The 19,937-nt window shown below is 37.9% G+C and overlaps 1 protein-coding gene across 1 annotated transcript in view; it reads left to right on the top strand.

Moving 5' to 3' along the window:
* The window catches only part of LOC150085015 (CDAN1-interacting nuclease 1-like), a 113,931-nt gene extending 101,375 nt beyond the window's left edge, over window positions 1–12,556 (top strand). Inside the window, exons 10-11 of the mRNA XM_090376436.1 lie at window positions 5,471–5,576; window positions 12,418–12,556. Of these exons, the coding sequence (XP_090232562.1) occupies window positions 5,471–5,576; window positions 12,418–12,556 (245 nt within the window). The remainder of the gene's footprint in view (window positions 1–5,470; window positions 5,577–12,417) is intronic.
* Window positions 12,557–19,937: the final 7,381 nt, after the last annotated feature.

Below are 19,937 nucleotides of genomic sequence, written 5' to 3'. Positions count from 1 at the left end.
CGAAAAGAGGTGTGGCAGGGAGAGAAAGAGACAAAAAACGTCTTCCCTCCCCCAGAATGCCAGTAGGAAAATGGCATCAGACAGTAGGGGTGTGTGTGTGTGTGTGTGTGTGTGTGTGTGTGTGTGTGTGTGTGTGTGTGTGTGTGTGTGTGTGTGTGTGTGTGTGTGTGTGTTAGTAGTGTCTGGGTGATGGTTCTTAACTTTTGTCTGTAACCCAAATTTCATTCCATTCACTGGACTTATGATTGATGCTCCTAGTTATGGCAACTCATGCTTTCATTTGTAAGAAAAATCATGATTTTATCATTCATCATCCATAGCTAATCTCTCACAAATATATGTGAGAGATTAAGCATGGTTTGTATAAGCTTCGAATTGAAACTACCTGCATTTTTATAATTTAACAAAATGCAGATGGAAAGGTATGTTTGGGTCGTATATGTAACACCAAAGTGAAGTTAGTTATCAAGAAAAAATTTACCATGGCTGCATTGTTTTTATGACAACCAAAGAGGTTAATCACCACAAGTGAGTCTAGACAATTCATACAAGGACCACAGTATCTCAATAACGATAAATTCTACAGCACTGACTGCACTACTAGTGGTATACAGTAGACTTTCAGAATAACAGCACTTTGAAGGTACCGTTATCTCAATTTTTCTGTTATCTAGAAAGTTTTATTTTTAATATATTTAATGCAGAAATAATGAGGCTTAATAAAGAGATTGAGAATGCAATTTTATTAACTGCACACAAAAAACATAAACATGTTGACGATCCAATGTTATATTCTGCCATTAATTCACTCCTGCTTATGCCCCGTTCTATTTTCTTTATTATATCAAGTTTAGTTTGCACAGTGGTATTGTCACCGTCCTCCCCACACAGGTGGGGAAAGGCCTGAGTTCGAATTCTGTCAGAAAAGTGAGTAACTTTTATGGGCTTTTTTCACTCCATGGCTGAGTTAGTGGGTCTCAGGCATAGATAGCAAAGTTTTCCAGAAAATGGGGATTTTTTTTGTCCAGCAAAACAGGAAAATCAACCAGAGAACAAATGCAATTTACAAACACAATACTCATGGGTGTTTGAATTAACTTTCCGGGTGACCCTAATGTAATAGTTTTGATTATATCAAGTTTGTCACTAAGCTTTAATGTTGTTGTTCTTTTCTTCTCTGTATGAAGTTTATTAACTTTAGGAGCCGTAAGGAGGGGTTTTTAATTTAAAATAAATGTAAAACAGTATAATCCATGATATCAGTACAGAATTCACTTTCAAAATGGCAAATGTAAACAAATACAGTAATCACATGACCTGCCCTTTTCTTTTCAATAAAGTCAGGCTTTAAGCCTGTGATTCTCACATTTCATCTGGTGCTCTTTGAGCAGCAGTATCTGAAAACTTTTCAGTATTCAATTTCAGCAGTATTTCATGTAGTTTTTTTTTGTTTTTTTTTTAATTTTAAAAGGTGAATATAATGGCTTTACAAATGAATTTTAAATTTCCTATGCATCTTTAGTTTTATTTTATTATTATTATTATTATTATAAAATTATTTTTGTGTTATGAATTTTATAACTGTTTAATTGTCGTCAGTGATACTAAATGTTTGGTTTTATACTTTTTGGTTTTTTTGGTTTATTGTGTTTGAAGTGATGGAATTTATTTCATTAAAGACAGCACTTACACCTCTTTTATTGTGTATGGAGGAAATGGTATTAGATTTGACTTTAGTTCGGAACAGTCAGGTGTTAAAATTTGAATAATTGCTTGTTTGAAATTTTTCACACCAAAATATGAAGCATCCAGTGAAAAATCAACTTTCACGCCATTCACAGACACTATGGAGCACAGTTAGGTGGCAGGAAAATAATTTGAGGAGCAGTATCCTTTAAAAAAGCAAAGGCTCAAATAGCACACAAGGTATTTCAAATACCCTAGTAACCTACTGAAATGGGCTAAGCATAACAGGGTTAGTGGTCACATAGAATTGTGTTAATACAAAAATATGAATTGTTCTCTTTTTTTTTTTTTTTTTAAGTTATACAATTTAAAAATTTTTTAGATTTAAAACAAAAATAGCTAATTGTTTTTATAGTGTACTTAGGGCGCCTCCATAGCCAGGTGGGCAGGAGCAGTAGTGCGTAACACACGCTTCTTGATTAGACCGGGGTTCAAGCCCATGACCACCAAATACGGAGGATGCGGAAAGGGCAGGGAATGGCCACCGCATATCCTCGGAGCAATATGGCCTTAGTTGCTAATGCTCCTAAAAACCAAATAACAACAGTGTACTTAGAGATGCTTTGATGGAAAAAAAAATTTGATGAAAAATTTGCTCACAGCCTGGTTATAATTTTCTAAAATTTGAATTCAGCAATTAGCAAAAATGACCAGTTCAGTGGAAAAAATTAAAATGAGAAATAAAATTTACATTTGTTACAATGTTATTATTTTATAAAACTGGATTGCAGTGATTACAAAAAAATGACCAGTTATGTTGAAAATTGATTATTAAAATTATTTAATTTTAATAATCAATTGTCTTTATATGAGATTTTATTTTAACAGTGTACAGAGAAAAGTTGACTAGATTTTAAACAAAAATTGTTCTTTGATGCATTAAAAGTTTTTTTTTAAAAATGGAGCACTTTAATTACCAGAAATGACCAAGATAACAATAAATAAAATAGCTATGTGAAATTTCCATATGTGGCTGCATTATAAGCTAATAAAAATGGAACGTGTAGAGAAGCGAGTATTATTTCAGGAATTTTTTATGTCTAACTTCAATGTTAATTCATTGTTGTTATTATATACAGTGCAACCTTGATATAACTTTAATACAGGCATTATATGCAAATCATGTTATAGCAAAAAAATTTTTTACTATTGTTTTCCCCAGTTTTTTTAACATAAATACACTTTACTTATTAATTTTCTTTATTTACTAATGTTTTATAAGTATACAGACTAAAAGACAAAGTATTAAAGATTATATTATTCACTGTACATTCTATTAATACACAATGCTGTTATGGACTTACATTTTACACATCCGTTCAGAAATAGTCATGGAATTTACGTTTTCAGAACCGATGACAGTGTTCGATACATAATTCTTAATAGTTGTAATATGCAATAAATGAAGATGTTCACTATCACCCTGATGTTCTGACCACACAAACACCTCAACGTTTTCAAGCACTTTGTTAATTTCTGATATTTTTTCCTGATACGAGTCATCCATATTATCTTCAGAGTCACTCCCTACATTACTGGTCTTCTGTTTGTCAGTTGTCTTCCCATTGTTCACAGGGGCTGTAATTTCTTTCTCACTCAGATAATGTGCAACTGGAGCATCTGCATCTACCTCAATCCAAGCAGGCAGGTCATTTGCTCCAAGGCTACCACCAAGTACATTACAAGTAGCCTTTGCTTCTTATTCTGAAAATGCTGCTAATCCAAGGTTATTAATGATTTCATCTTTTTCAATATCTTTTCTCCAGCAGTTTTCAATTGTTGTCATTGAACTTACTTTCTCCCACACTAATCCAATATTGTATGCAACGTCTTTCAGTGTTAACGTTTTCAGAAATTCTAGAACTTGAATTTCTGAGTTCACAACACCAGCAGGCAGCTGACCATAATAGTAGGCTTTGAAGGCTTGAATAATGCCCTGATCCATGGGCTAAATTAGTGCAGTTGTGTTCCTTGGCAGAAACACAACTCTGATCTTGCCATCTTTTGATTTCAGGACATCAACCTTTTCAGTAACAGAGCCTTTTCAGTTGTTTGGAAAGTAAGTGGCATCTCACCAAAGGTACAAACCCACTTTCAAACCACAAAGCAAAAAATATCACTCATCATCATCATCCAAACATTAGATCTATTTTTATAAATCACAGGTAGCAATTTCATGGTGATGTGCTATGGGGACTTTGACTTTTACCAATGCACAATGGCTTTAGCTTGTGATTTGTGAACAGTAACACAGTAATTCTCCCTTTGTTAGTTTTCATGCCGACTTTGTTGGGTGCCTTTTTAATATCCAATGACTTGTCAGGGAGAAGTTTATAGTACAGCACTGTTTCATCATGGTTGTACAACTGCTCATCTCTAAATTCACCATCTTAAATCATACTACACAGAAATTCAGGAAATGCTTATATTGCTGTAATGTCACCAAATACAGATTCACCTAAAAGACTAGCCTGGAATATCCCATGACATACCTTTCATCTCCAAAGCCATCCTTCAGAAGCTTTAAATGTGTCATTATCTCCACCAAGTAGCTTATGAAATTGAAGAAATTACCCCATTTATTGGTACTCCTTCAGTACACTTCTGTAGAAATCACTTGTATAAGCATCGTCATTTTCACAAAGTCTAGTTTTCTTTCTTTGGAAGCCTACTTCATCTTCTATAGAGTCTGCGACAGAACAGTTTTTCTTCCTCTTTCATCCAACCACGGATCATTTCTTTCTGAAATTCCGCACTTGCAAAATATTCTGCATTTTGTTTTCCACTCTGAACTCTCTTAATAATCTTTGAAATAACTTTTATTCAAATGTATAATTTTTTCTTTTGGTGGCCATTACTTCAGTCCTACTGATTTGCTAATTTTGCCTTGTATTTATTTCTGATAGAATTTACTCTGTTTTGAGAAAACTAAATCAAAACCAAGCTGTCTGGCCTGTCATAGTGCTGAAGTGAAATCACATGATTTCTCCATAAATCACTTGTCAGTTCTTGTATATTTTTGTCTAGTTTAGCCGTTATACAGGCAACTTTTAGCTAATTTCCCCTCTTGGAAATACGGTAGTAGGATGTACAGTAGACACAAGTATATACGATACTCACATTTTCCAGTTTCCAATATGAAATTGCTAGTTCTTTGAACACTACTTTTTTTTTTCATAATTTGTTTTTGAGAACATGAATATAACTGTGGAATATCAGAAACCATATGAAGCATGTTATATTAAGGTTGCACTGTATAATAATAATAGTACATTTACCGTATATATAGAATACTGATGGAAAAAAATTATTGAACCGTATTCATACATAGCCACATTATATGAAGGATAATATGCAAAAATCAACATGTGACCAATTAGGATAATTTAAAAATATATATACTGCTGTTACAATAATAATGATATTTCAGAATTTCACTGCATATAAAGTTATTAAGCAGGATAAAAAAAAATGAAAAATGCTCATATGCAGTCATGTTAAATGAAAAGTTTTTTTCCCCAACATCAACAAGTTTATATTTGGATTTCAGTAAGAAAAAACCAATAGCAATGTAAGGTACTTGTGTCGATTATTTCTGAATGTATAAATTTGTTGAAATATACTTGTCATTAATGAAATGAAGCTGATATTGAATCTGAGAATAACTTTGGAATATTTTCTTTCAATAATAGAATTTTAATTCTGAAATGTGCTTTGCTTTCAGCTGTTGATGGACATATTATTAATTGGATTGAAAGTAAAGCATCATTTGGAGATGAAGATAGTCATAAAAGTTATATGAAAGATCAGTACTGGAGTTATTGGAACAGGTAGATTTAAATTACAGGAATTGTCTAAGATTATACTTGATAAAGATTTTCTATTTATTTTTAAGCATTTATATAATATATAGATTATTTATGCTGTTGATTTTATTATATTATAATGGTCTCAGCTGTGATTGATAGCAACATTTTTTTACTGCTAGCAATGTGGTATGTTTTACCAAAAGCTTTTCTACATGCAATGTTACAATTGATTTGCAGCATTGCATGGCATGATTAAATTAACAAATGCAGCTAGCTAGAATAAATTCAGTTCATCACGAATCTTTACTACAGTTATAGAGATGATATAAAGATTTTTTTAAAGTAATTAGATCAGTAAAGAAGTATAGGCCTTAATTTTGCTGTGACTAAAATTTGTAAGGGATGAATACAGATTGAGAATGAAAATGGAAAAAAAAAAGTTGTATTCTTGTACACAATTTTCTGCCTACATATTTTCATATTTGAATAATGGTATTTTAAAAACTAGAGATTTGCACAGAACAGCCCTTGTGGGTAGCACAGTTGGTGGGATTGGCATCCTCCCCACACCAGGTGGAAGGTTTTTTTTTTTTTTTTTTTTTATGTGAACCCCAAACACGAGAGGTATTAGAACCTATAGTACTTAGTACTGTGCTTGGGTTTGAGGTTAAGAAGACTAAAAAAGATATTTGTTGACATTGGACTTGAACTTCTGTAGATTGTGATTTTCAGGAAATATGTATGAAGGAAGGTTGTTCCAGAAAACGGCAGTTGAATGAATAAATGAGGAAGATGAAAAGTTGGTTCCGTGGGTTTGAAGTTCGACAGTAAATGGATGTTGGCTGGTGGCGGCACGTGTTCGGACTGTTTTGAAAGAGAGAGCAGGAATTATAGAAGCCAATTCAGAAGAACAGTGCCCATGGAAGTATCTGTAGAAGAGGCATGCAGCAGAAACAGTGCGTCTATGAGAAAGCGAGTGGAGAGACTCTGTTAGAGATGAATCATTAATTAACCTAACTGCCCTCTTCTAAATGGAATCAAGAAGCCTGAGAGAGGTTTTGGGGGCACCACTCCAGATGTGGGAACAATATTCCATGGCAGGGCAAATTTGCGATTTATACAGAGTGAGCAGCTGTTTGGAAGAAAAGTAACACCGAGAGCGAAAGAGAAAACCAAGTTTTTTAGATGCAGAGGAAGCAATATTTGTAATGTGCTTGTGCCAAGAGGGATTAGAAGTCAGGGTAATCCCCAAAAGAGATATACCATTTTGCCTAGAAATCGGAGTGTCACTAAAGATAAGCATAGGAGCAGAAGAATCCTTTTTGCGAGATATAAGACAAGACTGAGTTTTACAAGGGTTGAAATCAACTAAGTTGTCTTTGCCCCACTGGAGAATTACCTGAAGATTGGCATTTAAGGAATTGGTAGCAGATTTTCAAGAAGTTGAAGCTGATTGAGCAGGACAAGGTTTCTCAAAATGGAAAGTTGAATGCAATGTGCTATCATCGGCAAAACTATGGATATGATTTCCAGTCAATGGAAGAAGGTCATTGATATACAAGAGGAAAAGAGTGGGGAAAGAACTGAACCTTGGGGGACACCGGCATTAGTGGAGAAGTTAGAAGACAGAGAGCCATCTACCATCACCTTCAGTGAGCGATCAGAGAGAAAACTGGATAACCAATTACTAAAAACAGTTGGCAAACCATAAGATGGAAGCTTGTTTAGAAGACCTTTATGCCAAACACGATCAAAAGCCTTTGAGATGTCAAGAGCAACTACTTGTGTTTCACCGAACCTTTCCATTGAATTAGTCCATAAATGGGTAACATAAGCCAGAATATCTCCAGTGGATCGACACTGATGGAATCCGTACTGGTGATCGTTGATCAGACGGAAGGTTTCTAGGTAGTTTAAGAGTTGGCGGTTAATTGATTTCTCCATTACTTTAGAAAAAGTAGAAGTAATTGCAATGGGACGATAATTGGATGGGAGGGATTTGTCACCCTTTTTAGGATCTGGCTGGATATGAGCAAATTTCCAAGCAGAAGGAAAAACACCTTTGGAATAAGAAAGTGAAAAAAAGGCGGCAAAGAATAGGAGTAAGTTCAGCAGCACAGGTTTTGAGAAATGGAGAAATACCATCAGGACCTGGAGCTTTCTTAGCATCAAGATTCATCAAAATCCTTCTGATATCCTTTTGATGGAAGACCACAGGAGGCATTGAATGTAGCATGTTGGGAATGGTGGGAGGTGTTTTACCAAGATCATTAATACATGAGCTGGAAGAAAAATGGGATGCTAGCAGGTCAGCTTTATCCTTGGCTGAAGTGGCAACAGAACCATATGGTTTGGACAGAGGTGGGAGCAAAGATGGGCAAAAGTTGCGGCCAATAGCTTTGGCAAGAGACCAGAATGCTCGGCTACCATTAGGGCAAGAAGCAAGTTTTCTACTCTTAGCCTGTTCAAACTCTAGTTTAGACTGATTAATAACTGCTTTACAACTGTTGCGAGCTTTGGTGTAGGCAGAAAATGAAACTGAAGAATTAGAAACAAGCCAATTACGATATGCAACGTTCTTGTCTTCAACAGCCTTAGCACATTTATTGGAAAACCAAGTTTTAGATAAAGGACGAGATTTTAAAGTGGAGTGTAGGATAAGGGATTCCATTCCTGCAAGAATAATTTCACTGACACGATCTGAGCAAACGTTGACATCAGAAGTTTTGAAACAGTAATCCGACCAAGGAAAAGAAGAAAAGAAGTCTCGCAGGTCATCCCATTTTGCATTCTTGTAATGCCAAACAACACGTGGTTGGGAATAGCCATGAGATAAAGGTTCCATTGGAGAAGAGACAATCACCAAGTTGTGATCTGAAGTGCCTAAAGGACCTCTCACTTCGACCGTTTACTTAGAAGGGTTGTTTGTGAGAAAAAGATCAAGCGTATTGGCTGTATGATTAGGATTGTCCGGTATTCTTGTAGGTAAATGAACAATCTGTGCTAGGTCATTAGTAATTGCAAAAGCCTCAGCATCTCAACCTGCTGGGTAGGTGTGACTAGAAAACGGAAGCCAGCTGGAGTTGTGAACATTAAAATCACCAAGGAAAATTACTTCACTGTTAGGAAAGTTGGACTGGAGAAAGTCAAGTTGCAAAGAGAGGAAGTCAAAGAGCTCCAAGTGATTAGTGGAGTTGGGAGAACGGTAGAGACAACAGATGAATTTGACACAATGAGGTAGAGAGATTTTAAGCCAGAGAAGATCAAAGAGAGATCAAAGAGAAGACCAGAGAAGATCAATTACCAAGTCTCTGACAGGGAATATCAGAACGGACATATGCACAAGTACCACCTTTGAGGCGAAAGGAATCATACAGCGAATAAATTGGGCATCTGAGATGAGCAGTAGATGAATCAACCGATAACTGAGATTCTGTCAGAAAAAGTACATGGGGTTTGGCAGACTGCAAGTGGAAATGGACATCGTTGAGATTAGAATTGAGACCACGTATATTTGTGAAATGAATTAGGAAGTCCTTGGGAGGTTTTGATCTTTTTGCAGATAAGCTTGCTCTATTGGTTTGACAATTCATGGTGTATTCAATAGTAAGAAAAAGTAGGTGGGACATGCTGTATGAAGTAATGAAATTTTTGGATATGGCGTACATGTGGTAAGAATATACTCAGATCCTTGACATAACGTGGCCTCGACAATGATCTGGCAGAGTAGAGGTAGCAAGATTATACACTAGCTGATCCGGAAGCTTCCTAGAGAGTTACCAATTGGTTCAGTCCGGTGTACTAACTAGCGGCCGGCCTGCGAACACCGTTTTAGAGCTGTACCCTGTACACCGTTTTAGAGCTGTAAGTGGAAAAAGACCAGAGTTTGAATCCCATCAATGATGGGAGGAATTTTTATGGGCCTTTTTTCACAGCTTGGCTGAGTTTAGTCAGTCTCAGGCAAGGGTAGCATGGTTCCCCCTGGAAACTTGGTTTTTTCGTCTAGCAAACAGAAAATCAACCTCAGAACACACAATTTATAGATAATATACACAGAGCAACATGTCCTTAGTCGCCGATGCTCCTGAAACCCAACAACAATAAAACAGAACATAACAGATTTAAGTGTTCTTTTTTATATTATTTTTAATATATCAAAATACAGTATAATAAATGAAGGACCTAGAAAATAATTCCCATTGTTTTAACTCTTTTAGGCTCATTTTGTCTGCCTACCAATTTTTGTTCAAAAAAACTATTAAGAAATTTTCGTTAATTACTGAGCATCTAGGAAATTGCAAGACCCAGTATGAATATTAAATCTTGCCTCGACGGTTCCCCTTATAATGTTTTCACAACAGAAAAAGGTTGATCTGTTGTAAAATACTTTTATACCACTTTTTTTTCTTTTTTTTTTTTTTTGAAATTGCAATACACATGCAGTTTCAGCTATCCTAAATTGAATTTATGAAATTAAAAAAAAAAAAAATGTTTGGTGTTGTCACATGAAAATTCTTCCATTATTTGAAAATACCACAATCAACAAATGGCTGCTCGCACTTAAGTGTAGATAGTTTTTGCTCAGCAGTATATAACTAAACCCCATTATTTCCGAGGAGAAAATTAGTTGATTTTCATTCTCATCTCTACTAGGTTTATGCACGGTACAGATATATTGCTCAATGCAAAAACTTAGTGTTATTGATCAGTTGAAAAAAAAAAATTCATTTTTAGTGCTGTGTGCGCTATTAGTGCAAAGTAATCACTCCAAGAATGTTATTTGAGTGTTATTGTAGACCATTGTATTTGAGTGTTATTGTAGACCATTGTATTGTATTGTACAACCTTTTGGGAGGGTGTTTTTTGAGAAATTGACTGGTAAAATTTCTGAAAAGATGAGATGATACGAAAAAAAAAAATTTTTTTTAGTGGCTATAAAAATTATGAATTTGTTATTTTTCCAATGATTATAAAGAGAAAAAAAAAGTTAGAAACATACACAGTTTGCATTATAACTATTAATGTAATTAGTGGTTTAATTTTTTACAAACAAGTATTGTAATTTGCAAATATATTTTGTTTTTACTGTGCTTTTGGCATTAATGACCACTGAAAAAAAAAAATTCAGTTAGGAATATTGCATATTATTGTAGGCTTCTGAAAGTTATGATCTAAAAATTTTCCACACAACCATTAATCAGCCCATGTGAGTAGCACAGATGGTATCATTTCCGCCCTCCTCGCACCAGGTGCAAAAGACCTGAGTTCGAGTCACATCAATGATGTGAAGGAGGAATTTTTATGGGCCTTTTTCACAATGTGGCTGAGTTAGTCGGTCTCAAGCAATGGTAGTATGGTTTTTTCTCCACCAAAAGAAAATCAACCACAGAACACATGCAATTTACAGGCAGTATACACCGATGAGCCAAAACATTATGACCAGCAAGCCATTATGTAAATCGAAGCAACTGCAGGTGAACTACGATACACGGGCGGGTCAGGACACGTTATAAAAAACACCTGATACTGAGCTCCATTAATCAGTGTTACTCTTGTTTCTTCAAATGGGGAAAGGCAGCTGACTTGCAAGTTTGGCAAAAAAGGCCAAATTATAATGGCCAGACAACTGGGTCAGAGCATATTGGAAACAGCATGGCGGGTGGGGTGCTCATGGTCAGCCGTGTTTAGTACCTACCGAAAGTGGTCCGAGAAGGGGGAACCCACAAACCGCCAGTGAGGTATTGGATGATCACTGCATCATTGATGCTCGAGGTGAGAAAAGGCTTTCCCAGATGTTACATGGCAACAGAAGGGCGACTGTGCCACAACTAGCCGGTAATTGGAATGCTGGTGATGTGAATAATGTGTCACAACACATAGTACATCGAACCCTGCTGATAATGGGGCTGTGTAGCTACAGGCCACTTTGAGTGCCCATGCTAACCAAGTTTCACCGGCAACAGCACCTACAATGGGCATGCGAGCATCGAAACTGGACCTTCAGTGATTGGAAGAAGGTCGTCTGGTCCAATGAATCACGTTTCATGTTGCATCATGTGGACGGCTGGGTATATGTGTGCGTGGTTTACATGGGGAAGTGATGGCGCCTGGATGCACCGTGGGACAAAAACAAGCCAGTGGCGGCGGTGTCATGCTTTGGGCGATGTTCTGCTGGGATACCCTGGTCCAGTCATCCATGTGCTGGGCACTCTGTCTACCACCTACCCAAACATCATTGCTGACCAGGTACACCCTTTCATGGCAATGGTCTTCCTCTCTGGCAGTGCCATTTTTTAGCAGGATAATGCACCATGCCACACCGCCCGGATTGTTCTAGACTGGTTCGTGGAACACGAGGAAGACTTCCAGATGTTGCCCTGACCTCCAGTTTCCCTACACATCAATCCCCTCGAGCATCTGTGGTTTATGTTGGAACAGCAACTCCGATCTGCGGCATCTCAACCACGGACTTTACAGGAGTTAAAGTATCTGCTGGTTACGTGTTGGTACCAGATACCACAAGACACATTTAGAAATCTTGTAGCGTCCATGCCTCGCCGGGTACGAGCTGTTTTGGCTGCATGTGGAGGACCAACATCATATTAGGTAGGTGATCATAATGTTTGGCTCATTTGTGTGTATACATAGCAATATGGCCTTAGTCACTGATGCTCCTACCCTAATACAACAGTAACAACCACCATTAATCAGCAGTTTAAAAAAAATTAAGATTATGAAAATATTTTATTTTTAGTATTCATAAATAGTATTGCTAACCAGTGGAAAAAACTAATCAGATATATAAATGATCATGCTGTGTTTACCTGTATCTGATTTATCAAATTTTATTTCTCTTTTATAGGTTTGGTCCTGGAATGGTAATTTATTGGTTTGGTTTCATTGATGAATTAGATATGCATAAAGATCAGGGAATTTTTCTAGCTGATGATATACCAAAACATATTACATTTATGGATCCTAAATCATTAATGAAACATTAGTAACATTTTACCTATGTTATCTATGTTACATTGTTATGTTATCTAATCTATGTAATGTTACCTATGTTACATTCGTAAAATGTAACATTGGTAACATTTTACGAATTTTTGAATCCATGTTTATGTATATATATGCATTTTTATTTGTTGAGCTTGAGTAATACACTGACCACAATTAGGTCCCTTTTGTATTTTTAGAATAAAAATAAATATTTTAGCTGGCTTTTGGTATTCTGAATTCATCATTGTCATATCCAGATCTGTTCTACTGACTCGACAAGGCTAGATAACAGTATCAGTTTCCACTGCAGTGACCTTGGGTGCTCCAGATCCTCAAGGTCATAGGGCAGGGATCAATACTAACTTTGATATCTGTGAGTGTGATATTTGTGAACATTTACTTTGCATTGAAACTCATGAATATATCCTCCTGTTCAGAAGATAGCCATCTCACGGGACTAACTGGCAATGGCACATTGCAGATATGCCATTGCTAGCAAGTTTGGGGGCAAATGGGAATGCCTGGTTTGTGAGCAAATGGGAAGGCCTGTTTATTTTAACAAACACCCCAAGGTGGTTGGTCTTGGTGAGGGCTATATAGTTTTATCTCTCAACAACTCAGGTTCTTTATGCAGCAAACTGACCAAAGAATACACTATTACAGACAATAACTGATCCCTCAGAACCATAACTGGTATTTAACACACACCAGTGCCAAACCTTCAGTCTTTAAGACATGTGCTTATGGTAAGTGAATAACTTGATTTTCAGTGGATAATATTCTAATCGACTGATCCATTTAGAAACCAAATAGATTCACCCAGTAGAAACCCATTCACAGAGACCAATGTCACTTGTTTGAATAAATTGAAGGGGCCAATTCTTACCAATATGTGGCACTTTATTTTTCAAAAAATATCCCTGCTCAGGCACTTATCTCTTCTATACCTTTGGTTTTTTTTGGTTTTTTATACCCTGTTCATAAATGTTCATTGCTGTTTTTACCAGTGTTTTGTTTTCTGTGACTTTGGTCCTTATGGTATTGACATCTTGCCAGATCCAACTTTGGGTCTTTGAGAAATATGAAAATTGCGAGGCAACAAAGTCTGTACAAAGGATGGTCCTTCAGTTTATTATGGGAGTTTGACTGAGGATTCATGCATAATTTTGTAAATTAACTTTTTTACCTCTATGTGTGAAATTGCCCAGAGCTATCCCTTGAGTCAAAGAATAGCACAAGCATAACTTCGATCTTCCACTGCACATTGTTTTGCTTGCTCTCTGGTGCAAAATGCCTGCACCATGTCTCATTCATTGCTATGCAACTATGAAGTCATTTCCACCCTTGTATCATAATGGGTGCTGCTGGCACAAACAACAATGAACACTTGTTTGTTGAGACATTTGGGAATCACTTTGTGTAGACCTCTAGAAGGAATCCTGGACTGAAAGAAACTTATGGCTCTCAAGTACAAAAACAAAGAGATTGTTTATTGCCACCCACAACTGTCTTAGTGTGGTCTTATACACCAGGCTGACTTTCTGTTCATCCATTATTTGAAGATGACAAAAACTGTCTGCCAGATCTCCAGAGTAACTAGTTAGGACTGGGGTTCAACAGGACAAGGCATTTTGTCAACATCATGTCTGTTAGGTACAATGCACTTGCTCCTTCAAATGACCAGAGCATATTGCACTGTATCAACACTAGCCTTACAAGTTCCTGCAGACTTTCCATCCCTAGATCTCAAGCTTACCTGTGCAAGGTTCATCTATGCTTACAGGAAGGATATACTTGGAACCGACTGCAGACCAACTCAAAGGTCTTGCTCAAACAGGAAATGGTCCATTTGAAAATGAAACTTCAAAGTATTTAGTAACTGTGTTGGGATACTGCTCAAATAGGTCACACTACTAAGCAATTCTTTCCACTGATCAAAAGTCTCAATCAAGCTAACATTTCCCAGTTTTCCACAGGATTACAAGTTGCATTTCTCTTGATGGGCCATGGCAGTTTGAATAAGCTTTTTGATCTTAGAATTTCAGAATTTTCAGCCTTCAAATGTGGGATGAATGAAAATGTGGAGCTCTTCTCTACACTGATCTCCATTATGCTTTGGAAGCTTTCACTGGACCACTTCCTAGCAAGCTGAGCATATCTTCCTTAGTACTAGAACAAAATATGTAGCACCTGACATATTTTCCTCCTCCTCCTCACTGCCCCTCTTTTCCCTCTGGTGGGGCATTGACCTGCTCCACTGATTTGGGGGTGATCTCCATGGATCCCGTATCTCTGTCTTCCCCCAGCCTTTAATCTCCCCCCAACTTACAACTAGTGTCCGAATCATCTCTAAATTGCTTGAACCCTACACCCAAAAACTTAATAACATCAAATTGCATAACTAGTACTCCTTTTGGCTGACCTCTATCTATAGAGTTTTATTTTTTTTAGGTCCTAGCCACTGAAATCTCAGGAAATTAGGTGGCAGTACCTGCCAGAGTAAATAACTAATACTGGTGTACCAGGTCTGCCTCCATGGGGCAGAGTGTGGATAACGTTGGGTCCTATTAGGGGTCCAGTGCCTAAATACCCAAAGAAACAACAGTACACCACACTACACATACAAAATCCATACACCTTTAAACCTCTGGTTTTGACAGTGTTCTGTTTCACACCCACAATGTATACTATGCTGAGATCAGGAGAACCCCTGGTACCAGTTTACATTAAACGCACTCTACACTCTGTACATCTTTATAAGGCTACCCACTAACATTAGCATTATCATTAGCATTAGTAGAGGCATTTGATGCAAGAAAGCAAGCTTATGCAGCATCAGCCAAAAAAAAAAACCACTTCCACTTCACCCCTCTGTTCGTTCAAGATACCTGTCCAGCTCAGCCTTAAACTTATTTAGGCTATCAACTTCCATGACAAGGGATGGAAGTCTGTTCCACCAACCAACCACCCGCTGGCTAAAGGCAAATTTCCGCACGTCTATCCTACATCTGTCTTTCCTCAATTTGAATTTATGCCCTCTCAGGTGATTATTCTGAGCGAGAGGAAGAATCCCATCAGCATTGAGCATGCTCAAATCATTCAAGGCTTTATACACCTCTATCAGATCACCTCGCTGGTGCCTAGTCTCCAGACACTGTAATTTGCAAACTTAAGCCTTTCTTTGTAAGAGCACCCATTTGTTCCATTCACTAATCTTGTTGCCCTTCTCTGTACTCGTTCCAGCAGCTCTACATCCTTCGTCACCACCAAATACGGAGGATGCGGAAAGGTCAGGGAATGACCACCGCATATCCCGGAGCAATATGGCCTTAGTTGCTAATGCTCCTGAAAACCAAATAACAACATCCAGCTCTACATCCTTCTTGAAACGAGGCCTCCAGACCTGTATACAGTACTCTAGGTGTGGCCTGACCATTGCCTTATACAAGGGAATAATCACCTCCTTATCCCTGCTAGAAAAATTCCTATATATCATTGACAATACACCATGAGCTACTCTTGCAGCCCGTCTGCACTGCTCAGAGAACTTCATATCTGCTTGCACAACCACCCCCAGGTCCCTTTCATTCTCAACCACTGTCAGTGTAGTACCACAGAGTTGATATGTTGCTCTGGGGTTGCTGTTTCCCATGTGTAGTACTTTACATTTGTCAATGTTAAACTTCATTTGCCACCTCTCAGCCCATCTGCTCAACCTTTCCAGATCCTGTTGCAGCAGCATAGTGTCCTTGACAACCCTGCCTACCTTTGTATCGTCTGCAAACTTCGACATTAAGCTTGATATACCATCATCAATATCATTTATAAATACAGAAAACAATAATGGACCCAACACTGAGCCCTGAGGGACTCCACTAATAACATTAGTCCACGACGAGCAGTGTCCATTGATTACCACTCTCTGTCTTCTCCCCCTCAGCCACCCCTTTATCCACAGCATCAATTTGCCTCCAATGCCACACTGCTCCAATTTGTGCAGCAGTCTTCCATGTGCAACATTATCAAAAGCCTTTCTAAGATCCAAGTATATAATATCAAAGTTATTCCCTGCATCCAGTTCCTTTGTGACTGCATCATAATATCCAATCAAATTGGTCAGGCAAGACTTCCCCTTAACAAAACCATGCTGTGTCCGAGCTATAACTGAAGTCTTGTCTAAATGATCGTGCAGTGCTTCTTTAACTAGTGCCTCCATTAATTTTCCTGGAACAGAAGTTAAACTCACAGGTCTATAATTACTCGTGTCAGCCTTTGAACCTCCTTTGTGAATTGGGGTCACATTTGCACATCTCCAGTCCATGGGTACTTCCACTGAGTCCAAGGAAGCTCTCATAATTATGGCTAAGGGTTTGCTTACTTCCTCTGCTGCTTCCTTTAATATAACTGGATACATCCCATCCACCCCGGGTGCCTTTCTTGTGTTTATCTTCAACAATTTCTCCTCCACTTTACTCTCAGTTATTACAAGATTCTCTAGCTTACTGCTAGAGTTGAATACACCTCTGGCTTTCCCCTCGCTAAATAACTCCTCATGTGTGAATGTCGATGCAAAATATTCATTTAGTTTGTTAGCTACCTGAGCAGGATCATCAACAGTTGACCCATCGATATCAAGTGGACCAATCTGATTCATCCCCTTCCTTCTAGAGTTTACATAAGTAAAGAACTCTTTGCTGTTTTTCTTTGCATCCCTTGCCAAGGATTTCTCGTAATCTGCCTTCGCCTGCCTAACCTCCTTTGTAACTTGGTTGCATATCAACTTGTATCTATCATAGGCTTCTGTGTCATGTGTTAATTTGTAAGTATCCCATGCATTTTTCTTTTCTGCCATATGCCTCATTAGTTCATCTGACATCCATTTAGGCCTAAACCTTGAACAATATTTCTTAGTTGGTATGTAAAGCCTAGTAGCTTCCAAGATAAGTTCTTTGAATGCTTCCCATTTTGCATTTGCTGTTGGTAACATCATCAGTTGGTCCCACTGTATAGAATTTAAATACTGTCTCAGTCCATCGTAGTCGCCTTTACGAAAGCAATAACCCTTCCCTTTACCCCTAATGGTAGTTACCTCTTTGAGTAAATCCCACTTCAGCACACTGTGATCACTGCCACCTAGTGGTTCATTTATCTGCAGATTCTTAATGCATGAAGAATCACTACTGATAATCAAATCAAGAGTATTACTCTCTCTCTAGTTGCTCTCCGAACATGCTGCTGTAGAAAACAATCATCCAATTAATCCACAAAAGCCTTGCTAGTGCTAACATCAGTGCCTGCACCACTACACTCTGTTGTTAAATACCCAACAGCAGGTGATGAAAGTAGCTACATTCTGAACCTGGAGAAATTTAAAGTACTCTCAGATTTCTCAAAAAGTCTTCGAAGAGAGACTTCATAGACTATTCACCAGACTTGTGGGTCTTTGGCTTAACTAGTTGCCCCTAAGCAGAGCAAAGGGAGGCATCCTTCTATAGGTAACAACCACTGACAAAAATTCCCCTGTCCCCATCTGCCATCTCAAGCACATACTTATTATTGCTGACAGTAGTTCCACCCTTGCTGATTGTAGAGACTCCACCATTGGGTCAGCAGCTGACACTGGAAACATCCTCCAGCATTGTGAACATTGTGGGACTCCTTCCATGATGCAAAATTTCTCTGCTGTATCATGTTCGGATTTGCTCAGGGATTTCACTATGCTTACACTGGGATTTGTGTACGAGGTTCAACCTCTGCTCCTCTAGTCTCCCTCGAAAACTGCCACTGGTTCACCAGTGTGAGATTGATGAAGTTCTGGGAAGGTACCAGGATGCTATTCCATGTGATATTAGCTTCCTGATAGCTGAGGCCATTCATACGACAAAAACTACACCCCCCTCCACAATAACTAGCAGTGCCCACACTAAGTGTGACTGGCTTTGCTAAACTATGCTACGCTAAACTAAACTACACAAGAGGAAGACTGTGGAGCTGAGGGTTAAAAAAAAAGGTAAACTGGAGCCATTATAAATCCACTTGCAGGATTGAAGCCTACTTAACAATTCACATTGAGGGAGCTGAGGGAACCCTCTGCAAGGGCATGACATGACATAATCCATAATGCAAATCTTTTCAACCATAGCAAAAGCATAGCCCATCAAAACCAAGTTTTTGTATTTCTATTATGTGCACCGTACGTTTGAATGTACCCCAAAAACTGTGCACTTCGTTATAGTCCTGAGTAGGTCTTATGCTATATTTAAATCTTATCTGTAATCCTTTTTTTTTTTTTTTTTTTAATGTCCGAGTACTTTTGGAATTAGTGGAGTTGAAAAGACCTGAGTTCATTTCACAAATATATGTGGTCTCATTTCTAATCTCAACGATGTCTATTTTCACTTGCAGTCTGCCAAGCCCCATGTACTTTTTCTAACAGAATCTCAGTTATCGGTTGATTCAACCACTGCTCATCTCAGTTGGCTGTTTGATTCCTTCCTCCTCAAAGGTCGTACTTGTACATATGTCCGTTCTGATATTACCTCTCAGAGACTTGGTAATTTGGAATCTCCTCTTTTCGGTCTCTGGATTAAATTCTCTCTATCCCATCGTGTCAAATTCATCTGTTGTCTCTACCGTTCTCCCAACTCCACTAATCACTTCCTCCCTTTGCAACTTTCTTACAGTGAGGTAATTTTACTTGGTGATTTTAATGTTCACAACTCCAGCTGGCTTCTGTTTTCTAGTCATGCCAACCCAGCTGGTTAAGGTGCTGAGGCTTTTGCAATTACTAATGACCTAGCACAGATTGTTCATTTACCTACAAGAATACCGAACAATCCTAACCAACACGCTTGATCTTTTTCTCACAAACAACATTTCTAAGTACACGGTCCCAGTCAGTGGTCCTTTAGGCACTTCAGATCACAACTTAGTGATTGTCTCTTCCCCAGTGGAGCCTTTATCTTATGGCTATTCCCAGCCTGTATTGTTTGGCATTACAAGAATGCAAACTGGGATGACCTGCGAGATTTCTTTTCCTTGGTCGGATTTCTGTTTCAAAACTTCTGATGTCAACATTTGCTCAGATCGTGTCAGTGAAATTATTCTTGTAGGAACGGAATCCTTTATTCCACACTCCAATTTAAAATCTCGTCCTTTATCTAAACTTGGTTATAAAAAAATGTGCTAAGGCTGTTCAAGAGAAGAATGTTCCATATCTCAATTGGCTTGTTTCCAATTCTCCAGTTTCATTTTCTGCCAACACCAAAGCTCACAACAATTGTAAAGCATTTATTAATCAGTCCAAACTAGATTTTGAACAGGCTAAGAGTAGAAAACTTGCTTCTTTCCCTAATGGTAGCTGAGCATTCTGGTCTCTTG

This window comes from Mastigoproctus giganteus, chromosome 6, assembly GCF_048544385.1.
Source record: "Mastigoproctus giganteus isolate SK-2022 chromosome 6, ASM4854438v1, whole genome shotgun sequence".
Lineage (NCBI taxonomy): Eukaryota > Metazoa > Arthropoda > Arachnida > Uropygi > Thelyphonidae > Mastigoproctus > Mastigoproctus giganteus.
The sequence above is the reverse complement of the archived record's forward strand: the minus strand, read 5'-3'. Positions and strand labels throughout refer to the sequence as shown.